This window comes from Panthera uncia, chromosome B1, assembly GCF_023721935.1.
Source record: "Panthera uncia isolate 11264 chromosome B1, Puncia_PCG_1.0, whole genome shotgun sequence".
In the NCBI taxonomy this organism is placed as follows: Eukaryota; Metazoa; Chordata; class Mammalia; order Carnivora; family Felidae; genus Panthera; species Panthera uncia.
Genome location: NC_064811.1, coordinates 158,386,027 through 158,413,751, shown reverse-complemented (window position 1 = coordinate 158,413,751; position 27,725 = coordinate 158,386,027). Strand labels below are relative to the sequence as shown.

The following is a 27,725-nucleotide window of genomic DNA, read 5'->3' as shown; positions in this document are numbered from 1 at the left end:
TTTTGTTTCCCTTGCCTCCGGAGACGTGTGAAGTAAGAAGTTGCTGCGGGCAAGATCAAAGAGGTTTTTGCCTGCTTTCTCCTTGAGGATTTTGATGGCTTCCTGTCTTACATTGAGGTCTTTCATCCATTTTGAGTTTATTTTTGTGTATGGTGTAAGAAAGTGGTCCAGGTTCATTCTTCTGCATGTCACTGTCCAGTTTTTCCAGCACCACTTGCTGAAGAGACTGTCTTTATTCCATTGGATATTCTTTCCCGCTTTGTCAAAGATTAGTTAGCCATACATTTGTGGGTCCATTTCTGGGTTTTCTATTCTGTTCCATTGATCTGAGTGTCTGTTCTTGTGCCAGTACCATACTGTCTTGATGATTACAGCTTTGTAGTATAGCTTGAAGTCTGGGATTGTGATGCCTCCTGCTTTGGTTTTTTTTCAAGATTGCTTTGGCTATTTGGGGTCTTTTCTGGTTCCATACAAATTTTAGGATTATTTGTTCTAGTTCTGTGAAGAATACTGGTGTTACTTTGATTGGTATTGCATTGAATATGTAGATTGCTTTGGGTAGTATCGGCATTTTAACAATATTTGTTCTTCCTATCCAGGAGCATGGAATCTTTTTCCATTTTTTTGTGTCTTCTTCAATTTCTTTCATAAGCTTTCTAAATCCTCAAAGTTTTACACAACCACCCAATTTCCAACTTTTCACTGGCCTTTTACACAATTTGTATGAAATTATGAGTAATAGAGAAGTGGTCTTCCAGGAAGCAAAACATTTTATTTCAGTGGCACCCTCCTATTTTCCATATCCATCTCCCTTTTCTAATCTAAAAGCAAAATGATTTTTCTCCATCTTTGCCGGATCATATGGTAGTTTTCTACCATACTTTTCTACCATACCAAAACTACCGTACTTTTTCCTATAACAGCTGCACCATTTTGCATTCCTACCAACAGTGGGCAACAGTTCCAATTTCTCCACATCTTCACCAAAATGTATTGTCTTTTTTAAAATTTTTTAAATATTTATTTATTTTTGAGACAATGCGAGAGATAGAGTGCAAGCAGCAGAGGGGCATACAGAGGGAGACACAGAATCCAAAGCAGGCTTCAGGCTCTGAGCTATCAGCCCAGAGCCCGACGTGGGGTTTGAAGTCACGAACCATGAGATCATGACCTGAGCCAAAGTCGGACACTTAACCCAACAGAGCCACTCAGGCACCCCGAAAATTTGTTGTCTTTTTATATGAGAGCAAAATTTCTCAAATTTTAGTAATGAATTCTTGTAAGCTGGTACGAACTGGCTCCAGCACACCACTGCCAAGGTTGGGGCAAAGAGGAAAATTCAGATTCTGTAGGGCCTAAACTCTATCAAATTTGATGAACTATCTCTGAAAAAGAGAATATAAAATTGGGTCCTGACTTTGAAAAGAGCCTTATGTAAGTGGCCCTGATGCTTTTGCTTCCTTAGCTCTACAGTAAATCTGCTCTTGGTAAATAGGAGTCTCAACAGGCTCAAGCATGTATATAGCTTTCAAAGAGAGAAGCATTGGATTGAATTTGGATCCTATTTTCATAAGTGCCACTGGGGCAAGTCACAGGCTAGCTGAAAGCCAGGAGCTCTGAAGAGAAGAAGGGAGGTTAGACTGAGGAAAGAAGACTCGGGTCAACCTAAGGAGCATAAGGGAAAAACGCGACACTGTATACTTCACTCTTGAGAGTGAACTGGCAGGCCCTCTTGGCTTCATGAGATGAGGGTCTTAGGCTGCTTTCACCTGATTCAGAGCCTCTGATGGATTCATGTTGGAGTACATAGGGTGGAAGCTGAGACTGAAAATACAAAGAAAACATCAGACATAATTTTGGTGATTCAAGTGCTGATGATTTATTATTTCATACTTTAAACCGTCAGTAGTGCCAACAGAGTTGAGGGTGAAATTATTTTTCCCTTCTTGGTTTAGTTCAGTTTCTGAGGATTTCTTTGGTAATGTCCTTTCTCCAGGCCAATGTTGTTACAGACTGTTGCTGCAAGAGAAAACAAAATAGAATATAACACAAACAAAATGCCAGTGGTGCTTTTTTCTCTTTTTTTCAAGCCCTAACACAAATAACTTGAAGGTTATAATTAACTGAAGGGAAAGGATCAGGGAAATAAAAATTAATTCCAGAAAATCAATTATTTGTTACCTCAACTGCAAATACTCTTAGTTTTGTAATAGAAGCAGCTTCCTAAAATTCTGTAAGTTGTTCATTTGCCTATGTTCAGAAACTATTTAGGTCAATAAAACAAAGTACTTTGAAATTTCCATTCTAAATATATGAATTTTAATTTAGAATAAAAAAGAAAAAAAATTGCAATAATTCTAAGTACAATCACATTTGGTAAAATATAAAAACACCAATATATATGCACACACACATGTGTGCAACTATATATTAAAATATTTTAACAATAATCTTCGTGGGTACTAAAATTAATGATCACTGTTTCATTATTTTGCATACCTGTATTTTTGAAATGAATGTTTATTGTTTGTTACAATTGTCATAAGAACCAGAATGATTCACATACTCACATACAGATACAATTTATTGAATGAATTAAGAAAGGACTGTCAAGGGGCACCTGGATGGCTCAGTTCATTGGGCATCCAACTTCTGCTCAGGTCATGATCTCATAGTTCATGGGTTCGAGCCCAGCATCCAACTCCATGCAGAAAGCTCAGAGTCTGGAGCCTGCTTTGGATTCTGTGTCTCCCTCTCTCTCTTTCTGTCTCTCTGTCTCTCTCTCTCTCCGTTTCTCTCTCTCTCTCAAGAGAAAAAAAATAAACATTAAAAAAAGAAAGAAAGGACAGTCAAGGTAAGATTTGGGAATACCAATGTCTCTGGATGGAAAAGGATCTTAATGTAATTAAAATCTAAATATCACCCTTTATAATGAAAAATGAAAACAGTTAAGCATAAAATAAAGTCAAAATGTTTGTTGAAAACTTCAGTACAAAATTGAAAATGACAAAAATTTTGGAACCAAAATAAGGCATGTTTTAAAAACAGGAATTTATTAATGGTAGGCTAGGTCTAAAATTCCAATTTACATAACAAAAACCAGTGCAATGAGAGATGGGAGAGGGTAAAAATACACTAAGCATCTCTCATATAAAGAAAGTCTCAAAAATTCCTGTAATCTCAGATAAGTATGTTGTGTATTTTCTCTTTTTTTAAGTTTATTTATTTATTTTGAGAGAGAGAGAGAGAGAGAGAGAGAGACAGAATCCCAACCAGGCTCCATGCTATCAGCGCAAGCCCTACCCAAGGCTCAAACTCACAAACCATGAGATCATGACCTGAGCCAAAACCAAGAGTCTGCCACTTAACTGACTGAACTATCCAGGCACCCCTGTATTGTGTATTTTCTATTTGTGCTGCACTTGTTATAGAAATAACTCATTACTAAATGACACAGTGGAAACTAACAGAAAATTCAATAGGATAGAAAAATAAACTAAAATTTAAGATATTCTATAGTTCAGAAAGTATACCATTCACATATGCAACTGACTACTTAATGGTAACTAACTTATAAAAGTTACAACCTGATATAATGGATTGGTGGTTATCACTACAACTAGGTAATCTGGCAATAGGTATCAAAGACAATGATAGTGTATATATTATATTTATGTTTTGATGAATTTCTCTTATAGGGATTTATTCTGAGACTATAATTGGACAATTGCTCTAAAAGGTATATTTATATAATAATGTTTATTACAGGGTGTTTGCAACAATGAAAAACTGGAAGTAGTCTAAATATTCATAATGATGGATTTTTAAAATGAGTTATTTTTCATTTTTAAATTGAATACTATATGTCACAAAATGATGACATAGACCTATATCTTCAGATATTAAAAGTTGTCCATAATAGTCTCTAAGTAAAAAAAAAGTATACGTATGTTTCGCTTAGAAAAACATTTAAGAAGATATGCATCTATATTGTTAAAGGAAATTTTTCTTGAATACTGTGATTATGAGAAACTTCTTTTTAACTTGTATACTTAGCAAAGTATCCTATATGTTTTAATAAAATTTGATAGTACATTAAAAATACTTAAAATGTTTTTTGAAAATAAGCAACCCCATAAATCACTGCCAAGGCTAATGTCATGAAGATTTTCCCCTAAGTTTTCTTCTAGGAGTTTTTCAGTTTCAGGTCTTACATTTGAGTGTTTAATCCATTTTGAATTGTTTTTGTGTATGGTGTAAAGAAAGGGTCAAATTTCATTCTTTTATATGTGGATATCCTACAGGTTTTCCCAGCACCATTTCTCAAAGAGACTCTCTTCCCCACTGTGTATTCTCAGCACTTTTTTCAAAGATCAGTTGACTATATACATACATATATATATATATATATATATGCATGAGTTGATGTCTGAGCCCTCTATTCTGTTCCATTGGTCTGTATCTGTATTTATATGAGCACCATACTGTTGGATTATAGTAGCTTTGCAACGCAGTTGACCCTTGAACAGTACAGGGATTAGGAGCACCAACCCCCCATGCAGTTGAAAATCTGTGTATAACTTTTGACTTCCCTGAAAGTTAACTACTAATAGGCTACTGTTGACTGGAAGCCTTACTGATAATATAAACAGTCAATTAAAATATAAACAGTCAATAAAAACAGTCAATTAAAACAGCCAATGCTGGCCTCATAAAAGTGTTCCCTCTTCTTCAATTTATATATATATATATATATATATATATATATATATTATACTGTATTAATAAGTAAGCTAAAGATTATTAAGAATATCATAAAGAAGAGAAAATACATTTACAGCACTATACTGTATTTATTAAAAAATTGTGTATGAGTGGACCCACACAGTTCAAACTCATGTTGTTCAAGGGTCATCTGTATGTTTTGAGATCAGGAAGTGTGAGGCTTCCAGCTTTGTTCTTTCTCAGCATGTTTTGGCTCTTCAGGGTACTTTGTGGTTCCACATGAGTTTTAGAATTGTTTTTTGTATTTCTGTCAAAAATACCATAGAAATGTTATCAAATTTGCAGAGAACTTTGGGTAGTATGGACATTTTAACAGTATGAATTCTTTCAATCAAAAACCTATAATGTCTTCTCATTTGTGTGTTACTTAACTTCTCATCAATGTCTCGCAGTTATCAATACACAAGTCTTTCACCATCCTACTTAAGTTTATTCCCAAGTATTTTATTTATTTTATTCCCAAGTATTTATTTCAGCAGATCCTATTGCATTTTTAGGGTTTTCAAAATATAAAATCATGTCACCTGCAAACAGGAACAATTTTACTTCTTCCTTTTCTGATTTAGATGCCTTTATTTTCTTTTTGTTACTTAACTGTCCTGGCTAGAGCTTCCACTACTAGACTTAGTAAGATGTGGTGGTTAAGTTTTTCACTGTTGAGTATGATATTAGCTGTGAGCTTTTCATATATGGCCTTTATTATATTGAGGTAATCTCCTTCCACCTAATTTGTTAAAAGTTTGTATCATAAAAATGTTTTCAATTTTGTCAAATGCCTTTTCTGTATGCATTGAAATGACCCTGCCATTTTTTATTCTTCATTTTGTTAATGTGAGATATCACATTGATTAATTTTTGTATGTCGAACCATCCTTACAACCCAGTGATATCACTTTGTTATGGGGATGATCCTTTAATGTGCTGTTGAACTTTGTTTGCTAGTATTTTGCTGAGGACTTTTGCATCTATACCAATCACAGATATTAGCCTATGGTTTTCTTTTCTTGTGGTGTCCTTGTATGGTTTTGGTGTCAGGGTAATGCTGGACTCATAAAATGAGATTGAAAGTGTTCCCTCTTCTTCAATATCTTGGAAGAGTTTGAGGAAGATTGGTATTAATTATTCCTTAAATGTTTGGTAGAATTCACCAGTAAAGCCAGTCTATCCTGGACTTTATTTGCTGGGACGTTTTTGATTACTGGTTCAAACTTACTAGTTATTGATCTGTTCACTTTCTATTTCTTCATAATTTAACCTTGGTAAGCTGGGTGTTTTTAGAAATTTATTCGCTTCTTTCAGGTTTTCCAGTTTGTTGGTATGTAATTGTTCATAATAATTTTTTATGATTCTTTTTATTTTTGTAGCACCAGTTGTAATGTCTGCTCTCTCATTTCTGATTTTATTCATATTAGTCTTCTCTCTTTTTGTGTTAGTCTAGCTAAAGTTTAATTAATTTTCATTTAAAAAACAGTGCTTTTGTTGATTTTTTCAATTGCTTTTCTATTCTTTAAAAAAAAAATTTTAATATTTGTTTATTCTTAAAAGAGAGAGAGAGAGAGAGAGAGAGAATGAATGAAGGAGGAGCAGAGAGACAGGGAGACACAGAATCTGAAGCAGGCTCCAGGCTCCGAGCTGTTGAGCACAAAGCCCAGGGCTCAAACTCACGAACTGCAAGATCATGACCTGAGCCAAAGTCGGACACTTAACTGACTGAGTCACCCGGGCACCCCAACTGCTTTTCTATTCTTTATTTTGTTATTATCTGCTCTAATCTCTATTATTTCCTTCCTTCTGCTAACTTTGGGCTTTAGTTTGTTCTTCTTTTCCTCATTTCTCGATGTGTAAAATTAGGTTGTTATTTGAGATCTTTCTACTTTTTAAAAAATGTAGGCCTTTATTGATATAAACTTCCCTCTAAGCACTACTTTTTAAAATTGTTTTTAATGTTTATTTAGTTTTGAGAGAGAGAGAGAGAGTGTGTGTGTGTGTGTGTGTGTGTGTGTGTGCCTGAGTGGGGGAGGGGCAGAAAGACAGAGGGAGACACAGAATCAGAAGCAGGCTCCAGGCTCTGAGCTGTCAGCACAGAGCTGGATGTGGAGCTCGAACCCATGAACTGTGAGATCATGACCTGAGCTGAAGTCTGACACTTAACCAGTCAACTGAGCCACCCAGGCTTCCCTAAGCTGTGTTTTGGTATGCTGTGTCTTCACTTTCATTTGTCTCAAGATATTTTCTTAAAAAATACTCCAAAAGAAAGTTTTCTAATTTCCTTCTTATTTCTTCTTCATTGGTTGTTCAAGAATGTACTGTTTAATTTCTGCATTTTTGTAAATATTCCAGTTTTCCTTCTGCTACTGATCTCTAGTTTCTTTCCATTGTGGTCAGAAAAGATACCTGGTATGACATAAATTTTCTTAATTTGTTAGGATTTCTTTTGTCAACTAATACTTCATCTATACTAAAGAATATTTCATGTACACTTAAGAATTTATATTCAGCTACTGTTGGGTAGACTGTTCCATATATGTCTATTAGGTCCCATTGGTCTATAGGGTTGCTCAAGGATGTTCTTTTTAAGTTGATTTGCTGTGTGAATGTTCTATTATTGAAAGTGAGATACTGCAGTCTCCTACTTTTACTGTATAGCTGTCTATGGATTTCTCTGCTCATATCTATCAACGTTTGCTTTATATATTTAGATGCTCTGATGTTGGGTGCATATATACATACATATATATACGTACATATATATATATATACGTGTATATATATATATATACGTACATATATATATACACGTATATATATATATATATATATATACGTGTATATATATACATATACGTATATATATATACACATTTCTGGTGAATTAATCCTTTTTATCATCATATAGTGTAAATAATGTATGACCTGTGTTTCTTGTGACAGGTTTTGACTTAACATATATTTTTCTAATATAAATATAGCCAACTATACTTAAGAGTAAATAAGACGTGGGGTGCCTGGATGGCTCAAGTGGGTTAAGCATCTGACTTTGGCTCAGGTCATGATCTCACAGTTCGTGAGTTCAAGCCCTACATCGGGCTCTGTGCTGACAGCTCAGAGCCTGGCACCTGCTTTGGATTCTCTGTCTCCCTCTTTCTCTGTCCTTCCCCTGCTCACACTGTCTCTCTCTGTCTCTAAAAAAGGGAATAAATGTTTTTTTTAAATTAAAAACAAGAGTAAATAAGACATGTGTATATTGTGGGTCTGTTTTTGGAACCAACAAAAAAAAATAGAGATTCCACTCTTAAGGCGCCACTGCTATGTGGTGGAGAGAAGAATGTTCTTTTGAACAATTGTGGATCAATTACATATCTATATGGGAAAAATAAACTTTTATCACTACCTCACACACAAAACAAGAATTAATGGATCACTGAATAGAAAGTGTTGATATTAAGCAGTGAAAGTTTTCTTTTTCTTTCATCTTCAACATTATGTTATTATATTTCTATTTTCACAAAAATTTTACAATCATTTTATAATTTTCCATCAAAAATAATGTCAAGATTTTTATTTTAGGATTGCATTAAATCTATAGATCAATTTGGGAAAAAATTATATCTTAAAATATTGATCACACCATGTTCCTCAATTGATTTAGGTCTTCTTAAAATTCTCAGCAATATTTTGTATTTCAAGTATAAATCTCTTTCATATTCTCACTGAATACATTCCCATGTATGTCTCTCTGTCTGTGTATCTGTCTGTCTGTCTCTCTCTCACACACACATACACAAAGTATATATAGTTGCATTTTTCAATTTTAATTTTCTCATTGTTTGTTGCTTGTGTATGTGTAAAGTTAAAATTGATTTTATATTGGGGTGCCTGGGTGGCTCAGTCAAGTTGAACATACGACTTTGACTCAGGTCATGATCTCACTATTCGTTGGTTCGAGCCCCACATCGGGCTTGCAGCTGTCAGCCTGTCAGCATGGAGCCCACTTCAGATCCTCTGTCCCCCCCTATACATTGGGTATAGAAATTACTTAAAAATAAAATCTTGGGGTGCCTGGTCAGTTTAGCGGCCCACTTCAGTTCAGGTCATGATCTCGGGCTTTGTGAGGTCAAGCCCTGCATTGGGCCCTGTGCTGTCAGCTCAGAGCCTGGAGCTTGCTTCACATTCTGTGTTTCTCTCTCTGCCCTCCCCTACTTGTGGGCTCTCTGTCTCTCTCTCTCTCTCTCTCTCTTTCTCTCAAATAAATAAATAAATAAACATTAAAAAAACTGATTATATATTGGCCTTGTATCCAGGCACCTTAAATTCATTTATTAACTCTAATTTGTTTGTAATTTCTTAGACTTTTCTATGTACACAGTCATATTATCTACAAACAATGACATTATTCATTCTTTATTTCCAATCTTTCTACTTTTTTTTCTTACCTTATTTTCCTGGCTAGGATCACCCATACAATGTTGAAAAAGAATACAATTATGAAATATGTTCCTGATCTCAGGGGTAAACATTCACAATTTCAGCATTAACTGGAATGTTTTCTGTATATTTTCTTGTTTCAAATTTCCTTTACCAAATTGCAATATCCTTCTATCACTGGTTAAGTGGGCATTTTTGTAGTGAAAGGCTATTTTTTTCTTCACCTATAGAAATGATCACATATTGTTCTCTTCTATCAATATGGTAAATTATATTATTTTCTAATTTTAAATGAACTTATCGTTATTAGTTCACCCTTCCCCTCCATGGCTATTTATCTTTTACAATGCTAACTAGATTTATTTGGAAATGTTTTATTTAAAATTGCTGCATCTTTAATCAGAAACTGATTTATAATTTTCCTTTCTAGTAGAGCTTTTGTCAAGTTTTGGTATTAAAGTTAGTCTGGCCACATGGAGAAACCTGGGATACGCTTCTTTTTATATTCTCCAGATGACTAGTGTAAGACAGGTATTACTTCTTTTTTAAATATTTGAAAGATATAATGGTTTGAATTACTTTCCCATGTCTTCATTCTTTTTCTGGTATATGTCTATTCACCCATGCTCTTTGCCATGTGGCCTTTTAGTATCTCCTATTAGAGTGGGTGGAGTATATCACACACATCCCCTCATTGGGTTTGGTATTGTGACTTGTTTGGCCAATGCAATATAAGATAATGTGATTAAGGAAGTGCTGGCTTAATTTATCTTGGCTCTTTTGTTCCTGATGCATGCCATGAAAACAATATGCCCAAGTATCAACTTTGTGAGAAAGTTTTAAGTGACAGTTTCCAGATATTTAATGGGAAAGACTTATTCATATTTGCATTTTTTTTTCTCTATTCTACTTTGGGAAAGATATGTTTTTGGAAAGTACATATATTTCATATGAAAATTTAAATTTATTGATTTTAAGTTATCACTATTATTATCTTTTTTTCTAATGTCCAAAAGATTTTTAAAATATACAATTTTATTACCTGACATTGGTATTTTATAACCTTTCTCTTTTTATTTTGAGCCACTGACTAATTTTTTTTCTATTTTCATATGCTTCAACAGATACATTTACAAACATTTGTCTTAATGAAAGAAAATGTTAGGTAAAGGACGTATTATACACATTCCAATGAGTTAAGCATATGGTCATTCTCATATCCTTCTACACATAAACTTACATTACACGTATATTTTAATGAAGAAGATGTTACTTGAAAGAAGGTTTATACACAGTGTAGTTTCAGTTAATTATATGCATTACTATTTTTAAGAATCCGCCTCTCTCTTTGCTCATTTTTGTTATTTTTCTGTTTATTTTCCTTTTCATTTATTTCTGCTCTTTCCTTAATTATTTGTTTCCATCCAGTCTTTGAGTGCAATTATTTCTTCTTTTTCTTTTTGATAGAGATTATCATGAAATAAACCACATTTGATTGTTCTCTGTCCTGTAATACGCATTTCATTGTGATTAAAAGGATTAAAGTATAGTCTTACCTAGAAAGCAATGATATGCCTAATTTTTTTAGAACCTAAAACAGTCAGTCTTGACAATAAGATTAGGAAGGTGACTGTCCATACTTAATAGAGTTTCTTTCAAAATTAGGAATTCCCTCAATTCAGACATGTATCTCAATATTTGTTACACAAATATCATAGCATGCAACTTTGTACTGCAAGGATGAAGACAGAATTTGAAAAATAATCTGGGATGCTATATAAAATATTGTCTCCTTTTATATTCTACCCATCATACGGTATGGGAAATATTTATATACCAATAACAAAGAAGGAATATATAATTTTACAAAATATTCTGTTTGATTACTCCATAGTCTCATCTCTAAATTTACTTTCCCAGATGAATTAAGACAGTAAAATGAATGAAAATGTCAAGTCTTTATCTTATTAGCAGTTATTTTTTTCTAAGACAATAGTGTAACTACAAGCACATATGATATCCCTTATAATATCAGTGTTCTTTACATGTGGCAGTAAAATGTCATTAAGATATAAGTGCTCTTTACCAATGCTCAAAAAAAAAATCCCACAAATTATGTGCTTACTGATGCTTGTGAGTGTACACAAAAATCACTCCTTTAGGGTAGGTTGGTAAAGAGAGATTGAGATATCATGAAAGCAAGCTTTGTTTTTTTCGTATTATAAATGCTAACTAACAGTGAGAAACATAAAGAATCTTATGAACAAATATTTTGGTTTCAAATTAATAATTTTGAAGTGCTCCTAAACAATGATCAAAACATACAATGCACAACGGTTAATCGCGTTGTTCTATATTCACCTTTCACTGGGGGATAATTTGCTGTTACTGCTGCTTTCTTCTGACACAGATCTATAAAATTGACAAAGTTTATTTTAAGTGGGAAAATTTTTAAATCTTGAACAACTAAGTGAATATTTTTCAAAGAAACAGAGTGACTCATTAAATGTCTCTTTCCAACAAAATAAAACAGGTACAATTCTTTTTTGTCTTTCTTGAATTACATTAACATACTCTGAGTGTTATATTACCTTCAGGTGTATGGTATAATGATTCAACAATCATTTTACTCAGTGTCCATCGAGGTAAGTGTAGTCTTAATCCCCTTCACCTATTTCATCCATTTCCTCAACCCACCACCTATCTGGCAACCAGTTTGTTCTCTGTATGTATGAGTCTGCTTTTTGTTTGTCTTTTTTTTTTTGCTTGTTTGTTCCTTTGTTTCATTTCTTAAATTCTGCATATGAGTGAAATCATATTTGTCTTTCTCCGACTGATTTCACTTAGCATAATACACTCTAGTTCCATCCATGTTGTTATAAATGGCAAGATTTCATTATTTTTTATAGCTGAGTAATATTCCATTGTGTATATCTACCACATCTTCTTTATGCATTCATCTATAGATAGATGCTTAATATTAGAACAAATGCCATCAGCCACCTTGCTTTGTTGGCTAACTCCTCTCATCTTACTTTTACATGTATTATTATTTATAAGCCCACATACGTACAGACAGGCCCTTTGCTTCTATGATACCCCTAACTCCTCTGGTCAAATTAAGCTAAAGCCTTAAAGTAGCAGTCAAAAATTTCAGTTAATTTTTCTATATATTCCTATTTTTTTCTTCCTTTCATAATATATTCATGTCTTCTCTTTCTACCAATTCCTGGAAGTTAGAACTAGAGGTAAATCGCTCTGTGGAAAAACATAGTAAATTATGAATAAGGGGCTTAATAATTATGACTAAATATTTGTGTAACAGATTACAGATAATGTGGTGATTTCACTTACTAGTTTTGTATACCCAAAAGTTTATTATACTTTTGAAAATAATAAGGGAAGCTTATTATCTCTCATTGTATAGAGTTATAGAGAATAATATTTTTTATTATGAAATTTATTGTCAGATTGGTTTCCATACAACACCCAGTGCTCATCCCAACAGGTGTCCTCAATACCCATCACCCACTCACCCCTCCCTCCCACCCCCCATAAACCCTCAGTTTGTTCTCAGTTTTTAGGAGTCTCTTATGTTTTGGTTCCCTCCCTCTCTAACCATTTTTTTCCTTCCCCTCCCCTATGGTCTTCTGTTAAGTTTCTCAGGATCCACATAGGAGTAAAAACATATGGAATCTGTCCTTCTTATAGAGAATAATTTTAAGAACATAGAGATTAAATCACTTGCTCAAGGTGCCATAGTTTCTGCATGCAAGATTTAGGCATTAAAAATAGGTTTTCTGAGGCTAAAATGTAATTTTTTCCCATTTCATGACGCTGCCTTCTGTGTCCTAACCTGTGTTACAAACTGCACATGTAATTTCTGGTTAAGAAATGTTTTTATAAATTAGCAGCATCAATACTTAGGAAAATAAATATTATGGAAGCAGGTTCATAAATACTATTTTCAGCTGAGAGAGCCATTCTAATAAAGTCATTTGTTACTGGTCTGAGTACCTGTATCTAAAAAATTCCTTGAGATGCAGTATTACATATTCTCATGAAGCCCGAAGACAGAATTGGTAGACTAAGAGGCTGAACAGACCTCCACAATACTCTTGGCAGATATAGCTCCTCTGAAAGTGATACTAGTGGTAAAATGAATGGTTATAGTAAGGAGTAAAACTAGGAAACAACAAAAAAAAGGAGGACATCAGACGGATTTGAAATATTTCCTTGGGCCTCGCCTCATATTGTTCTACCTCCTGTCTTAGATTATCCCTGATGAAACAGGAATACTTTTTTCTTGACTCATTGAATTTAGTAAGAGTAAACAAAAACATACCTGTCACTTTCAGTTTCCCCCCTGTAGCACAGCTCTCTTATTTTATTCTGCTTTATTACAACAGCAGCAGTGACGATGAGCAGAGGTAGAGAAATGTAGAAAATGAGTTCAAATTGGTGTTTTGAAGGAGTGGTAGATCGTCCCCCCAAATCACTTTTACCTGTAATGGAAAATTATAGGTAATTTCATATTATACTCATAATTTCAAATTATATTAGAAATTTTATTAACCAAATGAAAATATGTAGAGGATATCATTACCAACATTATTCCCAAACACTAAACATTTCACTCATATTTTATGAATATATTACAATATTAAACTAACGTACAAACTATTAAAACTAACATATAAAATATGAATTAAACTAACATATAAATTAACATTTAAACTAACATATAAAATATAAAATGGGCTGCTACTAGTGCTTTATTGCTCAGGAATTTCCAACCTTACACCCTATAGTAGATTTATAGTATAGATTTATTTGATTGAAGGTAATCTTCCTTCATGAAGTATACGTTTAATGCTTGCAACCATTTCTTCAACTTCTTTCTGATATAGCTTATCCAAAATTCAAACATGTATATCATAGAGAGTATTGGGATTGTACCTATACATGAGAATTAAATCTGAGAAATGTGGCATTTAATTTCTCTTACATTACATTATATATTTTTTCTAAATATTAAAAATTTGTACTCACTAAATAACTAAATTATTTAACTAAGTTCTTTTTTTTTTTACTGTCCGACATTGTTTATTAGGTAAGAATTTTACGAGCATTATTTATATTAGTGGTAACAGCAGAACTGAAGAGTATTGCATCTTCTCCATGCTGCATGGGGAGGACCACCGATAGTGTGCCCCTTTCCAAAGCCACTGCTCTTGGTCTGCAGATGTCAGCCTTCCCATCTCCCTGTGCCTGTGGACTGGTTTGGTGATCCCCTGGGTGTAGGGGTTTCTTCTAATAGCTTTATGGAATGGATCAATGAGGATAATCTCGAAGAATTTGTATGTGGAATCTTCGCCAACCCAGTAAGAATTCAAGACTCTTAGAACCCCACAGTAGCATCTAGCTCACTCCTCTGCAACAGATTGAAGGTTTGGGGAAAATTTTAGCTGGTTAACACCATGATGGACAGGCTTGCCATAGGTAACACTCTCAGGGACTGGGCATTTATGGCCACCATGTCGCACACGAATCTGATGTATGACATAACCTTGCTTGGCCTTGTACTCCCAGTCTGTGGGCTTTAAGGGTTTTATCAGCTAGGGGGGCTGGAAAGGGGGCTGTGGAGAGCAGAGAGCTGGCGATAGCGCCAGCAACACACCCTGAGAAGAAAGCGCATTACATGGGACTGCTTCTTCTTCCATAGCTCCTGGATGTACTTGTAATCGCCCATCTTGTCTTACCTTTGAGCTGATAGCTGCCACCAGACAGAAAGAAAAAAGTCTTTCTCCTCTTAAGTTTTTAATCAAATATATAGCCATAGGAAATTAAGATGGCTCTAGAATTATTTTGTAGAATGCATGGCCAAACTTGACTTTGACCCATTTTTGACTGATGTTAACATCTACATTTTCCTCATCAGTTCTTATTCATTCTCAGCTGACATCTGTATTCATTCCTAAGCATCTGACCTATATGGGTACTCAACTTCCACCACATTGTATATACCAGCCACCGATCTGGGTTTATAATGTTATCAAGCTCTGCTTTCTCCAAAATTTATTGGCAAGTTGTTTTTTTTTTTTTTTAATTTGGTATAGATACCAAATACCAAATACTGTTCTCTGCTAGTTCAAACAATGGAGGATCTGATAAGTAGAGGAGCCACCCCCCCAGCTACAGTTGTGCATGGTCAGGGCTTAATATACTCCTCTGAAGACTGCCCCAGTGCTTCTCTTTTAGTTCCTGTAGCATTTTTCAAGTCAGTTCAAACTAGGAGCAACACTTTTCCAGTCTACTTTGTGCTTGTGATTGGGGTTTCCAATACCTCTGGAATGAGGATGACATTATATTTGTAATCAGAAAGCCAGTGAATCAGATGAAGAGGGCATCCTCTCTGGCCAAATACTGCAGATTGATTCTCAGCTACTTTTATAGTCTTTTGGATAATCAATGATGCCACATGGGTTATTCGAAAAGGAATGTAATATATGCCCAGAAAGCCTCAGAACATGAGTAGGATTTCTAGAAACCCCAAAAAAAACTGGTCTTACATCTTTACCTCCTATTGTCTAGTTTTAACAGGCACTACTAGTAACCACCATGAAAGAATATTTATTCACTTATTTACTCTGGGTCGCCATTTTACATTGGTTAAGATTAGTCCCCAATAATCTTCTCTCAAGCTTCTTTTACTTAATTCCAAAGGTGTAGTGAATTTTTCAGGCATTTAACTATTAATGGTGTTTCACCTCCTCCCTTTTATTACCCCAAATGTCTTAGCCTTTATGGCTCAAGAGTTTGTTAAATCAGACTCCCTAAAACAGAAGTCTTACCCCTGCCAAACTTTATAGACAAACATCAGGTACAGAAAAAAGGTGGGTTTTTTTATTGTTGTTTTGTTTTGTTTTGTTTTGTTTTTCATGAAAGAGCTTGAATCCATCAGCTGCAACTCCTAAAAGTTTCCCTTCTTTTCCTTTTTCCCCTACATTCAGAATGATTTCAGAAAAAAACAGATGAGAGCTTTGAGTAAAGTAGTCATGAATGGCACTGTTAATTATGCAGCTTACATGATTACCCAGTTTCTCCAACTGGCTATTCTGCCATAAATAGATTCCAGGTTTATTTAGAATAATCAGGGATGCCTGGGTGGCTCAGTAAATTGAGTGTCCGACTTCAGCTCAGGTCATGATCTCATGCTTTGAGAGTTCAAGCCCTGCATCAGGCACTCTGCTATTAGTACGGAGCCCACTTCAGATCCTCTTCCCCCCACCCCTTCCCCTCCGCCACTCACTCTGTCTGTCTCTCTCAAAATTAATTAATTAATTAATTTTTAAAAAAAGAAGAATCTATGTATACAGGTAAGTATACCCTACCAAAAAAATTTTATAGCGAGGGGCTCCTAGTATCTTCCTATTAGCAAATACTATTATTAGTGTGTGTGCTGGTTAATTTTATGTGTCCAACTTGACTAGGCCACAACATGCTTAGATATTTGGTTAAATATTATCCTGGGTGTTTCCGTGAGTGTGAATTGGAATAAGATTAACATTTAAACCAGTAGACTAAGTAAAGCTGATAGCTTTCTTTAATGTGAGTAGGCCTCATCCAATCAGCTGGAGGCCTTAATAAAACAAAAAACACTGATTCATCCATGAATAAGAGAGGATTCTTCCTGCCTGAGGAGCTTTCATAGTAGACCTACAGGCCCCAGAATATAAGGGATTAAGACAGACCTTATGGCAGCTGACCAAGGGAAACTAGTTGGATTAAAAGGTTTCCTCTGATCCCAGGTTCAAGTGCCACCATTCTACTGCCATTTGGACCCAGAGTGATATAGGGAAAGCAACCATGAACATTGGCCTGGGACCATCAAAGTTGTCTTATGGGAAGTCTCAAATACCAAATAATCCAATACTGAGATGCAAAATTTTCTGAGTTATGAAAACTGGTTTGGAAGATTGAAGTTAAAGAACAAAATCCATTTGGAAGTTAAAAAAAACAGGAACTAAAAGCAACGTTGTTTTGGGGTCAAATGAGTAAGCATAAATTATCCGCCTTCTATGGTTGCTGTTTTTAACTCTGACTGCAGATGTTGACAATTGTAATTTGTGGTCCACTTGTTTTAACGTTTATTCATTTTTTGAGAGACAGAGACAGAGCATGAGCGGCGGAGGGGCAGAGAGAGAGAGAGAGACACAGAATCCGAAGCAGGCTCCAGGCTCTAAGCTGTCAGCACAGAGCCTGACGCGGGGCTCGAACTCACAGAATGTGAAATCATGACCTGAGCCGAAGTCGGACACTTAAGTGACTGAGCTGCCTAGGCACCCCTAATTTGTGGTTCATTTTGAGTGATGCGACTTAAGTGTGCAGCCTAAGGGTATTGAAATCATTAACAGTCCATCTTTGACTTAGTCTTTGGATTAACTGTTGTGCTTTGTGTCAAGAGAGTGCTAATATAATTTTTCTTATTGTCAATATTATAATCATGTTTTCTAAGAGCTCAGATGATGATAATCAGAATCATTACAATACTAACACCAGCATGACCCGGACATCACTGAACATGAAAACTAAATGACTATTTTTTTTTAAGTTTGTTTATTTTGAGAGAGATAGCACATGAGTGGAGCGGGGGCAGAGAGATAGGGGCAGAGAGAGAGAGAGAATCCCAAGTAGGCTCTGCACTGTCAGCACAAAGCCTGACATGGGGCTCAAACCCATGAACTGTGAGATCATGACCTGAGCCCAACTCAAGAGCCAGATGCTTAACCAACTGGGTGAGGTGACCCTCACCCAGTCATGAGGTGACCCTACATGACTATTTTTAATACCACTGGATTGAAAATATAAATAACCAAAGAGCATATTACACAATATGACAAAAATAATTTGGATGCAGAAATAAACCCACACATATATGGTCAATTATTTTATGACAAAGGAGCCAAGAATATAAAATGGGGAAAGGACAGTCTCTTAAATTAATGGTATTGGGAAAACTGGTTATCCACATGCTAAAGAATGAAATTGGACTATTCTACATAATATACAAATATTAATATAAAATGTTTTAAAGACTTGAATGTACTTGAAACCATAAAACTCCTAGAATAAAACAGGTAGTAAGCTCCTTGATACTGATTTGGTGATAATTTTTTGAAATCTGACATCAAAAGTAAAAACAACAAAAGCAAAAATAAACAAGCGGGACTACATCAAACTAAAAAGCTGCACAGCAATGGAAACCATCAACAAAATTAAAAGGCAACCCATTGAATGAGAGAAAATATTTGTCAATAATATATCTAATAAGGGGTTAATATCCAAAATATATTAAGAATTCATCCAACTCACCAGCAAAAAAACAAACAAATAATCTGATTTTTAAATGGGCACAAGACATGAATAGAAATTTTTCCAAAGAAAACATTCAAATGGCTAACATACATGAAAAGATGCTCAACATCACTAATCAAGAGGGAAATACAAGTGAAAATCATAAGAAGATATCACCTCACATGTTTTAAAAAAATTAAAAATAGAATTCCCATATGATCCAGCAATTTCACTTCTGGGTACGTAGCCAAAGAAAATGAGAACACTAACTCAAAACTATATATGCACCTCCATGTTCACTGCAGCATTATTTATAATAGCCAAAATATGGACACAACTTAAATGTCTATCAATGAATAAATGGATAAAAAAATGGGGTTATATATATAATGGAATATTATTCAGCCATAAAAAGAATGAAGACTTACCATTTGTAACAACATGGATAGACCTCAAGGTCATTATGCTAAGTGAAATCAGTCAGACAGAAAGACAGTACATTTGTATGATCTCATTTATATGTTAAAAAAAATACAAGCTCATAGATACAGAGAACAGATTGATGGTTGCCAGAGGTGTGGGAGTGGCAGTAAATGAAATGGATGAAGAGGGTCAAAGGTACAAACTTCCAGTTATAAAATAAATAAGTCCTAGGAGTGTAATGTATAGCATTGTAACTACGGTAAGTCATACTGTATTGCATATTTGAAAGTTTCTAACAGAATAGACCTTAAAAGTTCTCATCACAAGAAAAAAAACCTACAACTATGTATGTGATGGATGCTAACTAGACTTATAGCAATCATTTCACAATGTATACAAATATTGAATCATACTGTACACCTGAAACTAATATAATGCTGTATGTCAATTATATCTCAATAAAAAAGGAATATGCAATAGGTATGTGAAAGCACATTTGGAGGTTGAATCTCAAATTTCTTGGATGAAATAAGCAAGTATGTTTAAATCAACTCCACTTTTTGTTTCCCAAATAAAAACAAACAAAAAACTTTTCTCTCCCCAAAAGACACCAAAGTCCCGACAAAAATAACCAGCAAATTAGCTTGAGCACACTATAGGAACAAACATGCACTGCCCTATCACTCATTCCCCTACCAAACCAAATGAAGTTACATTTCCTGATTCACTGATTACACTAAAATTTCCGGTGGGAGAAAAATGTGAAAATTTTGATAACATCTGTTGGCCCCTTAAGTGTAGCAACGATTCTGTCCTATCAAGTGAATATGGCAGGAAAGTATTTCTCCAGCTCTGACGTAATTTGATTTCAAAGATGAAGTTTAAAAAAGTTTCTTAATTTCTATGCAAATTTTAATGAAATTATAGATAAGATAAAGAAAAATTTTGTTATCTTGCTCAAATCTAAACTAGACTTTGCTCATCTGTATGCATACTTAGCAGGCAGTGCAAATGTAAACTTCTGCAAGTCCCATCCAGTCTATAAACTTCTTATCAAAGACAAGGAAAAGATCCTACCTGCTAAATATCCTATACACCTTGGACACAATGCTGAATGGAGGGAGATATGTTTACCTGTGATATAGAGGCTTTCATCATGAAAGCTTTTGGTCACTTTTGTTTCCTCAAAGTGTGTAGAAGCTCATAATGGGATTTTTTAAACTTTATGAAATGGGAGGTGATGCTTCTTCAGAAGTGGACACGCACAAGATTGCTCTTAGTGTTACCGGCTATAGAAAATGTGTTGAAAATACTGGCCTGACATAACACCTTTTTCTTAAAACGCTGGACAAGAAGAATGTACTTCTATAATTTTTCAATACATTGAGGATTCAAATAGAAAGAAAGGTTGCAGTAAAAACAGAAATTGACAAACTGTTTCTCTGAAACAATTTGATAATATGTGAATCCTAGGGGGAAAAATTTCACATAGGCTGTGACATCAACTCATACAATGAAATAATGGAAATAAGGCTGTTTAAGAATTCAAAAAATGTAACTAGAAAAAGGCAAGAAGTTAAATAGGACCTTCTCAGGTCCCAATTAAAATTGTAATTTATTTGTAATTAAACTTAAATTTCACAAACTCAAATTACTTCTATGTTTTAACCATGTTCCCTAAGAAAAAAAGATTTTACTTATGACATCCAATGTGCTTTGCACTGTTTATTTATTTTTTTTTTTAATTTTTTTTTCAACGTTTTTTATTTTTCGGACAGAGAGAGACAGAGCATGAACGGGGGAGGAGCAGAGAGAGAGGGAGACACAGAATCGGAAACAGGCTCCAGGCTCCGAGCCATCAGCCCAGAGCCTGACGCGGGGCTCGAACTCACGGACCGCGAGATCGTGACCTGGCTGAAGTCGGACGCTTAACCGACTGCGCCACCCAGGCGCCCCTGCACTGTTTAAAAATGATGAGAATTTTTGAAACGGGTAGCCTGTATGATGAATTTAAATATGCAAAGGAACTGATTGATAAGATACCTGGTCTACCAGAAGACACCTGTAGAAACAAAGCTAATGAAAGTTTTTGGAGACCTGCAAACTAATTTCTACAATTCTAAAAACCTACTGTGTCTAGTAAATAAAGCCCAAAGTATGCCATGTTCAAATACATTTGTTGAAAAGATCCTTGGCTGATGCCATCACAATGGACAGACACCTGAATTTAGTAAGTGGCTTGATAAAGCAGAGCTTCAAGTCAAAAGGAATTATATATTTGGCTCTATTCCATTTTGCTGCTGCTTAAAAGAAAGGATGTCTGAAAGTCTGCAAGCAATTCAAAGAAGGATAATTGGACAATTAAATGGAAAGGGTCAAAATTACACCTGACCATATCATAGGACAAAAAGAATCATGTCATTGTTATTTTTTGTTAAATATAGAGCATATATTTAATCCTATTATATTTATACTGTCCTTTTGAAAAGTCTTACATTTATGAATCTTAATAATATACAACAGGATAGCTACAAAATTTAAATATCCAGTAAAGACCTTTTAAAAAGAGGTAAACATCAATTGCTATATTAAACAATATATTATAAAATATTATCCTTATTAAATATTGTTATATTTTTGCTCACATATATTATTTGCTTAATTTGTTGTACTATAAACTATTATCAATTGACACTGGTAATGAGTTCTATTAGTGTTTTGCTTAAATAAGAGCATTTATGTAACAAAACAATCAATAACACAGAATAATATAAATTTAAATAAACATCTATTTTATACATATTTATGTGAAAATAAATAAATATGTAAAAATAAATATATATATATACTTATATGTTGCATGTTAAATTATTATTCCCTTTTTTTGGGGGGGGGTTCTAAAACAGAGTCTAATATGGCTGTGTGTTAACTCTGTAAAAAGTTCGTCACCCTAGGTTTGCCTTTCCCCTAGTATCCAAGCTTCATGTAAATCTGCCAAGGAATTTCATGATTTTCCCCAAAAGGAAAGGGGTAAGGACGGCTAGCCTCTGATTCCAGGTTATTCTAGGTGGGCTCCAATATCTTCTAAAACCAGGAACTATCCCCCAGATATACCCAGGCCTGCCTAGATCTGCTTAAACTCAAAATACTACTCAGAAAACTCAGGGAAGAGATTCTAGAGAGGATATTTCTAAAGATTACATGAGAACCCTTACAATGCAGCAGAAAGGAATAAAAGATAGCTTGAAAAATTCTGGTGGCATTGATATAACAACAACTACTAACAAACACTATTTTAAACCAGAAATGTATAAGACAACCCTAAGTGAACAATCTAAATTAACTAGTCAAATTTTATGCACTGAAATTTCTACTTTTAAATTGTCTAACATTTAATTGGGTGTACTTTTTGTTAGTAAACCACATCAATATTAATATAAAAGTATAAAACAGGGGTGCCTGGGTGGCTCAGTCGGTTAAGCATCCAACTTAGGCTCAGCTCATGATCTCACGGCTCGTGAGTTCAAGTCCCACATTGGGCCCTGCACTGACAGGTCAGAGCCTGGAGCCTGCCTCAGATTCTGTGTTTCCCTCTCTCTCTGCCCATCCCTACTTACGTTCTGTCTCTCTCTGTCTCCCAAAAATAAATAAATGTTAAAAAAAGATTAAAAAAATATAAAAGTGCAGAACAAACTTCTACCGTCTTAGATTTTTAAAAATCTTACAAATAAAACAAAACCATGTTTGTTGGTATCAGTTGTTTTGCAACCTAGCTTGGAATCTATACTTTAATTTCTTCTCTTACATATTATCTTTGAATAATGAAATTTGAAAGACACTAACCAGATGGAGGTATGTGTCCATCATCTATGCTTCCAAATTCTCCCTTCTTCTCCAGGCATTCAGGAGGAGCAAACCCATTTTGACAATGGCAATGATTCAAATTGTTACAAATCTGGAGTAATCAGAAAATAGAACGTTGTTTTGTGGACCAAGATGGTTCAATAGAGACCAATGAATATTCTATACTTATTCAACAGAGAATTTATTTCAGAGAGTTTATCCATTCCAGAGAATTTAACTTGAATAGACAAATTCGACAAATTTTCACATATTTTCTCTTGAAATTGTCCATACTTTAGTAAGTATATTTAGCTTCTGCTGCCAAAGCATTTTTTAAAAAATTCTTCATCTCTTTCCACAACCAGACCCAAATATTGGTAATTACCGGTAACATGCCACTAATTATCATTTAGTTGATAGTTTCACAAAACAGCCCAGATTCTAACGAGCAAGACTAGTAAGAAAATTCTAATGACCTTGTTTACTAGTTTCTACCTCCTCTCTGTGAAAATAAGATTATTTTGGTTGTATAGTAATTCATGGTGCATATAGCACATTTGCACCATATATTTACCAAATACTTTATACATCCAGAGTCATCTTAAATGTTTCTACTTTATCTTCTCTAATAAACAGTTTGGCAAGACTTCTTGAGAAAATAAGATTGAAGTTATAAATTATAGACTATTAAATGACACCTAGCAGCATGAAAATGATTTTTAGCCATTTTAATGATTTTTTAAAAAGTCTCCAAACTGTTTACTGAAATGTTAAAGCATGTTGCTTAAAATGAAAATTGAAATTACTTACTCCATGGCTATTGCAATGATGAGAAGAATTGCACGTCTGATAATTTACCTGGTATTGAATTTCTACACAGTTAAAGTTGACACAGTACTGAAAGCAAAAGGAAGTGAAAATAGGCATAATAATCAGATTGTGTGCCTGGATAATACAGAAGAAAAATACAAGAAAATTTCACAATTCATACTTTCAAGAATTGGCATAAAAATACAAAAAAAAAGGTGATAATTGAAACATTGAAATAAATGTGAAATAAGCTATGTGCCTTCAGATTATAAAGATGTAACCACATGTGAGAAGTTAGAAGTTTTATTTTCTTACCGTCTAACATTAGAAACCCTCTTAAAAAGAGAACTATCTGGAAGAATAATTTGACTAGTTCCTGGAGTTCAAGAATTATCTAAAAAGCATTTTAAAAAAATACCCATGCCTGGGCTGCATCTGAGACATTTATCTCGAAATTTCTGGGGACAGGGTCCCCTCATTATTGCAAGCAGTTAAGGTTGAGAACTATGAGGTGGGAGGTTGAGATCTTAATATCACGGTATGAGCAACAAAGGAAGACAGCTTATGATTCCATGTTAAAAAAAAAATGAGGAGAAAGAGAACAGCAAGGATGACAGATAATTATTTGAGATACTAGGGCAATGAAAGACTCCCAACTATGAGATGGCTAAAAAGCCTTCAAAGAAAAGGAATGTTTAATTTGTGGATTTACACTGTTCTAATTTATGGCATTAATTTTTGTGACTTTTTTCATTTATCGAAAAATTTTCAGTAAATTCAGTACTTTGTGAAAGGGTTTTACTTTTTGAGTAAATTTTGTCGTTGGATCATAGTAACAACCAGGTGTGCAGAAAGAGGAGGACCGGGACACTGGAAAAAAGAGATCTGATACACTATCATTTAGAATTGAAGGGGAAAGAGACCACAGATCAAATTTGTATTCCACATGCTTCCAGATGAGCAAGATGTTACTGAAACTTTGGTTATTTTCATGGACTATTATCAAAATATATTATATAGAAATAAATTTGAATTTAGCAAGCACATCTTGAGACTTTCTCTCAAAAAATATATGTCAGTTGGGGTGCTGGTGTGGCTCAGATGGTTAAGCATCTGACTCTTGGATTTTGGCTCAGGTCATGATCTCACAGTTCATGAGATCGAGTCCCAAGTTGGGCTCTGCACTGACAGTGTGGAGCCTGCTTGGGATTCTCTCTCTCCCTCTCTGCTCCTCTCTCTCTCCCTCTCTCTCTCTCTCAAAAGTAAACATTTTTTTTTAATGGTAAGCTTAGAAATAAAATGGAGTAGACCTTGTCTAACTGTATCCTTACCCAGATATAATGTCTGGAAGCCAATGAACTAGATACACTAAGTGACCAGAAATGCCTCCTGCATTCTCTTTCACTCATTTAACAAACTTATTTAACAAATTCTTGAAGAATTAGACTCACAGATATAGGATGTGGGGCTTAAGCTGGCATGAATTAGACAATTTTCAGACCACACTACAAAGCTGCAGGAGGATTTACTAGAACCCTTTACATTCAGAAGCATCAAGCCACATGAAAACAAACTACTAATTCACGATCCAAGGGATATGATGTAATTATACAGGACTGAATTAAATGATGAGGAAAATTAATTGTGGTTTCTTTTCTATTTTTTTATTTTTCTGATGGTATGTGAGGAAGCCCTTTTCCTTTCTACTTGTTGCATCCCTAATCCTCAATTTAGTATCTATGCTTTTATAACTAAAGCAGTTTAAAACTAGTAACTGATTCTCACTGATTCCTCAAACATCAGAAACAATATTCTTACTGTTTCTTTATTTGTCATGGCAATGTAGGCTCAAAAAAAAATTAAGGACTTATGCTTCCAGTCAGATTAAAATAGCAGGGTCCAGAATTACCTTTCTACCATAAAAAAGTAGAAAAATAGGTAAAGAATAGGAAACAACTATTTCTAGAGAATGGAAAACAAGCAGCACAAGACTATTATCTCAGAAAAAAGAAAGACAAATTAGGTGAGGCCTCCCACTGTCCAGGCTCTCTGCTTAAAAGGAATTTCCTGACTAAGGTGTAGTGAGATGACACCCAAACACAGCTTAAAAATCTAATAGACAGAGATTTGGGTAAGTGAAGGCTTAGGAGGCTGGAAGCTAGAATTTGCTGGGAAGACTATTTCATAAGAGGGAATTACTGACCAAGAACAACTTCCAGAGAAAGAAAGATTATCAACATCTGTAAGATGAACAATTTCTAAAATCACAGAAGTCTGGAAATTGTCCAAGGTCCTACCAGCCCAAACATACAGACCTTGTTGAATTCACAGAACATTCAGTAGAGACCATAAAGGGCCATAACTTAGAAGTGCGGCAAATTTACTCTCTGCCCTAAAAAGAACGTAACAACAAGTCTTGAAAGGAAACCAACCTGCAAGTAATTTAAAGAAATTCAATTATTTTTAAAGCAAGAAGTCATTCAATAATACTCAATTCATAAGATTCAGTATGTAATAAAAATATGAAGGAGGAAAATGTGGCCCATAAATAGTAGAAAAATCAAGCCAACGGAGCCCATAATTACTAATGTTAAAAGTGACGGAAATAACAGACAAGAATGTTAAAATAGCTGTTGTAAACAAACTTTATAGGCTCAAGGATATAAAAAGGACCTGAACATAATGAGAAAAGCATTAGTAGATATAAAAAAGAGAACAAATAGGAGGCGCCTGGGTGGCTCAGTCAGTTAAGCATCTGACTTTTGCTTTTGGCTCAGGTCATGATCTCAAGGTTCCTGAGTCCAAGCCCCACTTGGGATTCTCTCTCCCTCTATCTGTGCCCTTCGCCTGCTCACGCGTGCTCTATAAAAATAAATAAACATTTTTAAAAAGAACCAACAGAACTTCTAGAATAAAAACTACAGTATATGAAATGAAAATATCATAGATAAAAGATTTCTGTTCCATAATATCTGTTCTAGACTTCTAGAGAGCTCACATTTAGTAAGAATGTGTTCTTCCTGACGGGCCAAGGACGTTAGCAGCCTTTCAGAACCTTGGGAAGAGAGACATTCACCTATATTTATAAATATTTCAAGTGAAATATGGTAGGGAAAATTTCTTGGACTTGGTTTCCTAGCCTCATAGTAAGATATCATTTTATTTTTTTTTTAATTTTTTTTTCAACGTTTTTTATTTATTTTTGGGACAGAGAGAGACAGAGCATGAACGGGGGAGGGGCAGAGAGAGAGGGAGACACAGAATCAGAAACAGGCTCCAGGCTCCGAGCCATCAGCCCAGAGCCCGACGCGGGGCTAGAACTCACGGACCGCGAGATCGTGACCTGGCTGAAGTCGGACGCTTAACCGACTGCGCCACCCAGGCGCCCCTAAAATATCATTTTAAAGATCCAGACCAAATTCCTTCTGAATTTGTCAGACAGTAACTCTCTGGTTCTAGTTTGCTCAAAATTGTATGTTCACCTATTTATATAATCAACCCAAAACCAAGACCCATCATTTTTATGCTGAGAAATAATATTTGACATTATTCATGATCAAAACGTAATACTTTTAAGAAAATGTATTCAAACTTGGAAATAAGGCAAAGAGGGATCTGAATTCCTCATCTGAGAATTATTTCAATATGGTAGGGGCCTGAACCTTGTTTGACTTGCTTTTACTGCTGATTAGACTCTAGACTTTATACATTTATATATCATTACATGGATTAATTTGTCTGGAAAAGATGCGGGAAGTCACAAACACACAAACACACACACACACACACACACACACACGAAAGGAATAACTTAGCACTGAAAAGTCATGAAGCAAAATTTATAGGAAATATAAACAATATCACAACAAATATTCAAAGAATTCATTATGACTTTGAGTCTAGAGAAGATAACATAGACCTGTTTCTGTGTGTCCTTGCTAAGTACAATTATAAAATATTATAAAATTATAAATGGCTTGGGAGACAAAAAGAAGAACTCAGTGGTGGTCAGAAAAAGGGTGAGTTGGTTTGAGACCTGAACTGGAAGAACAGTAGTGTGTCTTGTGCTTCTCCCCATCTCC

The 27,725-nt window shown here is 34.7% G+C and overlaps 1 protein-coding gene and 1 pseudogene across 8 annotated transcripts in view; both read right to left on the bottom strand.

Moving 5' to 3' along the window:
• Nucleotides 1-1,854: 1,854 nt before the first annotated feature.
• Nucleotides 1,855-27,725, bottom strand: part of LOC125923825 (disintegrin and metalloproteinase domain-containing protein 5-like) — a 131,505-nt gene continuing 105,634 nt past the window's right edge. For 6 of the 8 annotated variants that reach the window (XM_049632427.1, XM_049632430.1, XM_049632433.1 and 3 more), the window contains 5 exons: nt 23,644-23,730; nt 22,834-22,945; nt 13,556-13,715; nt 11,572-11,622; nt 4,878-5,032 (listed from right to left, as the gene is read on the bottom strand). In XM_049632427.1, the coding sequence (XP_049488384.1) occupies nt 4,912-5,032; nt 11,572-11,622; nt 13,556-13,715; nt 22,834-22,945; nt 23,644-23,730 (531 nt within the window). In that variant the 3' untranslated portion in view covers nt 4,878-4,911. Of the gene's footprint in view, nt 2,020-4,877; nt 5,033-11,571; nt 11,623-13,555; nt 13,716-22,833; nt 22,946-23,643; nt 23,731-27,725 lie in introns of those variants that run through there. The other 2 variants (XM_049632428.1, XM_049632429.1) reach the window with 2 other exon arrangements.
• LOC125923831 (60S ribosomal protein L15-like) lies at nt 14,330-14,962 on the bottom strand (annotated as a pseudogene).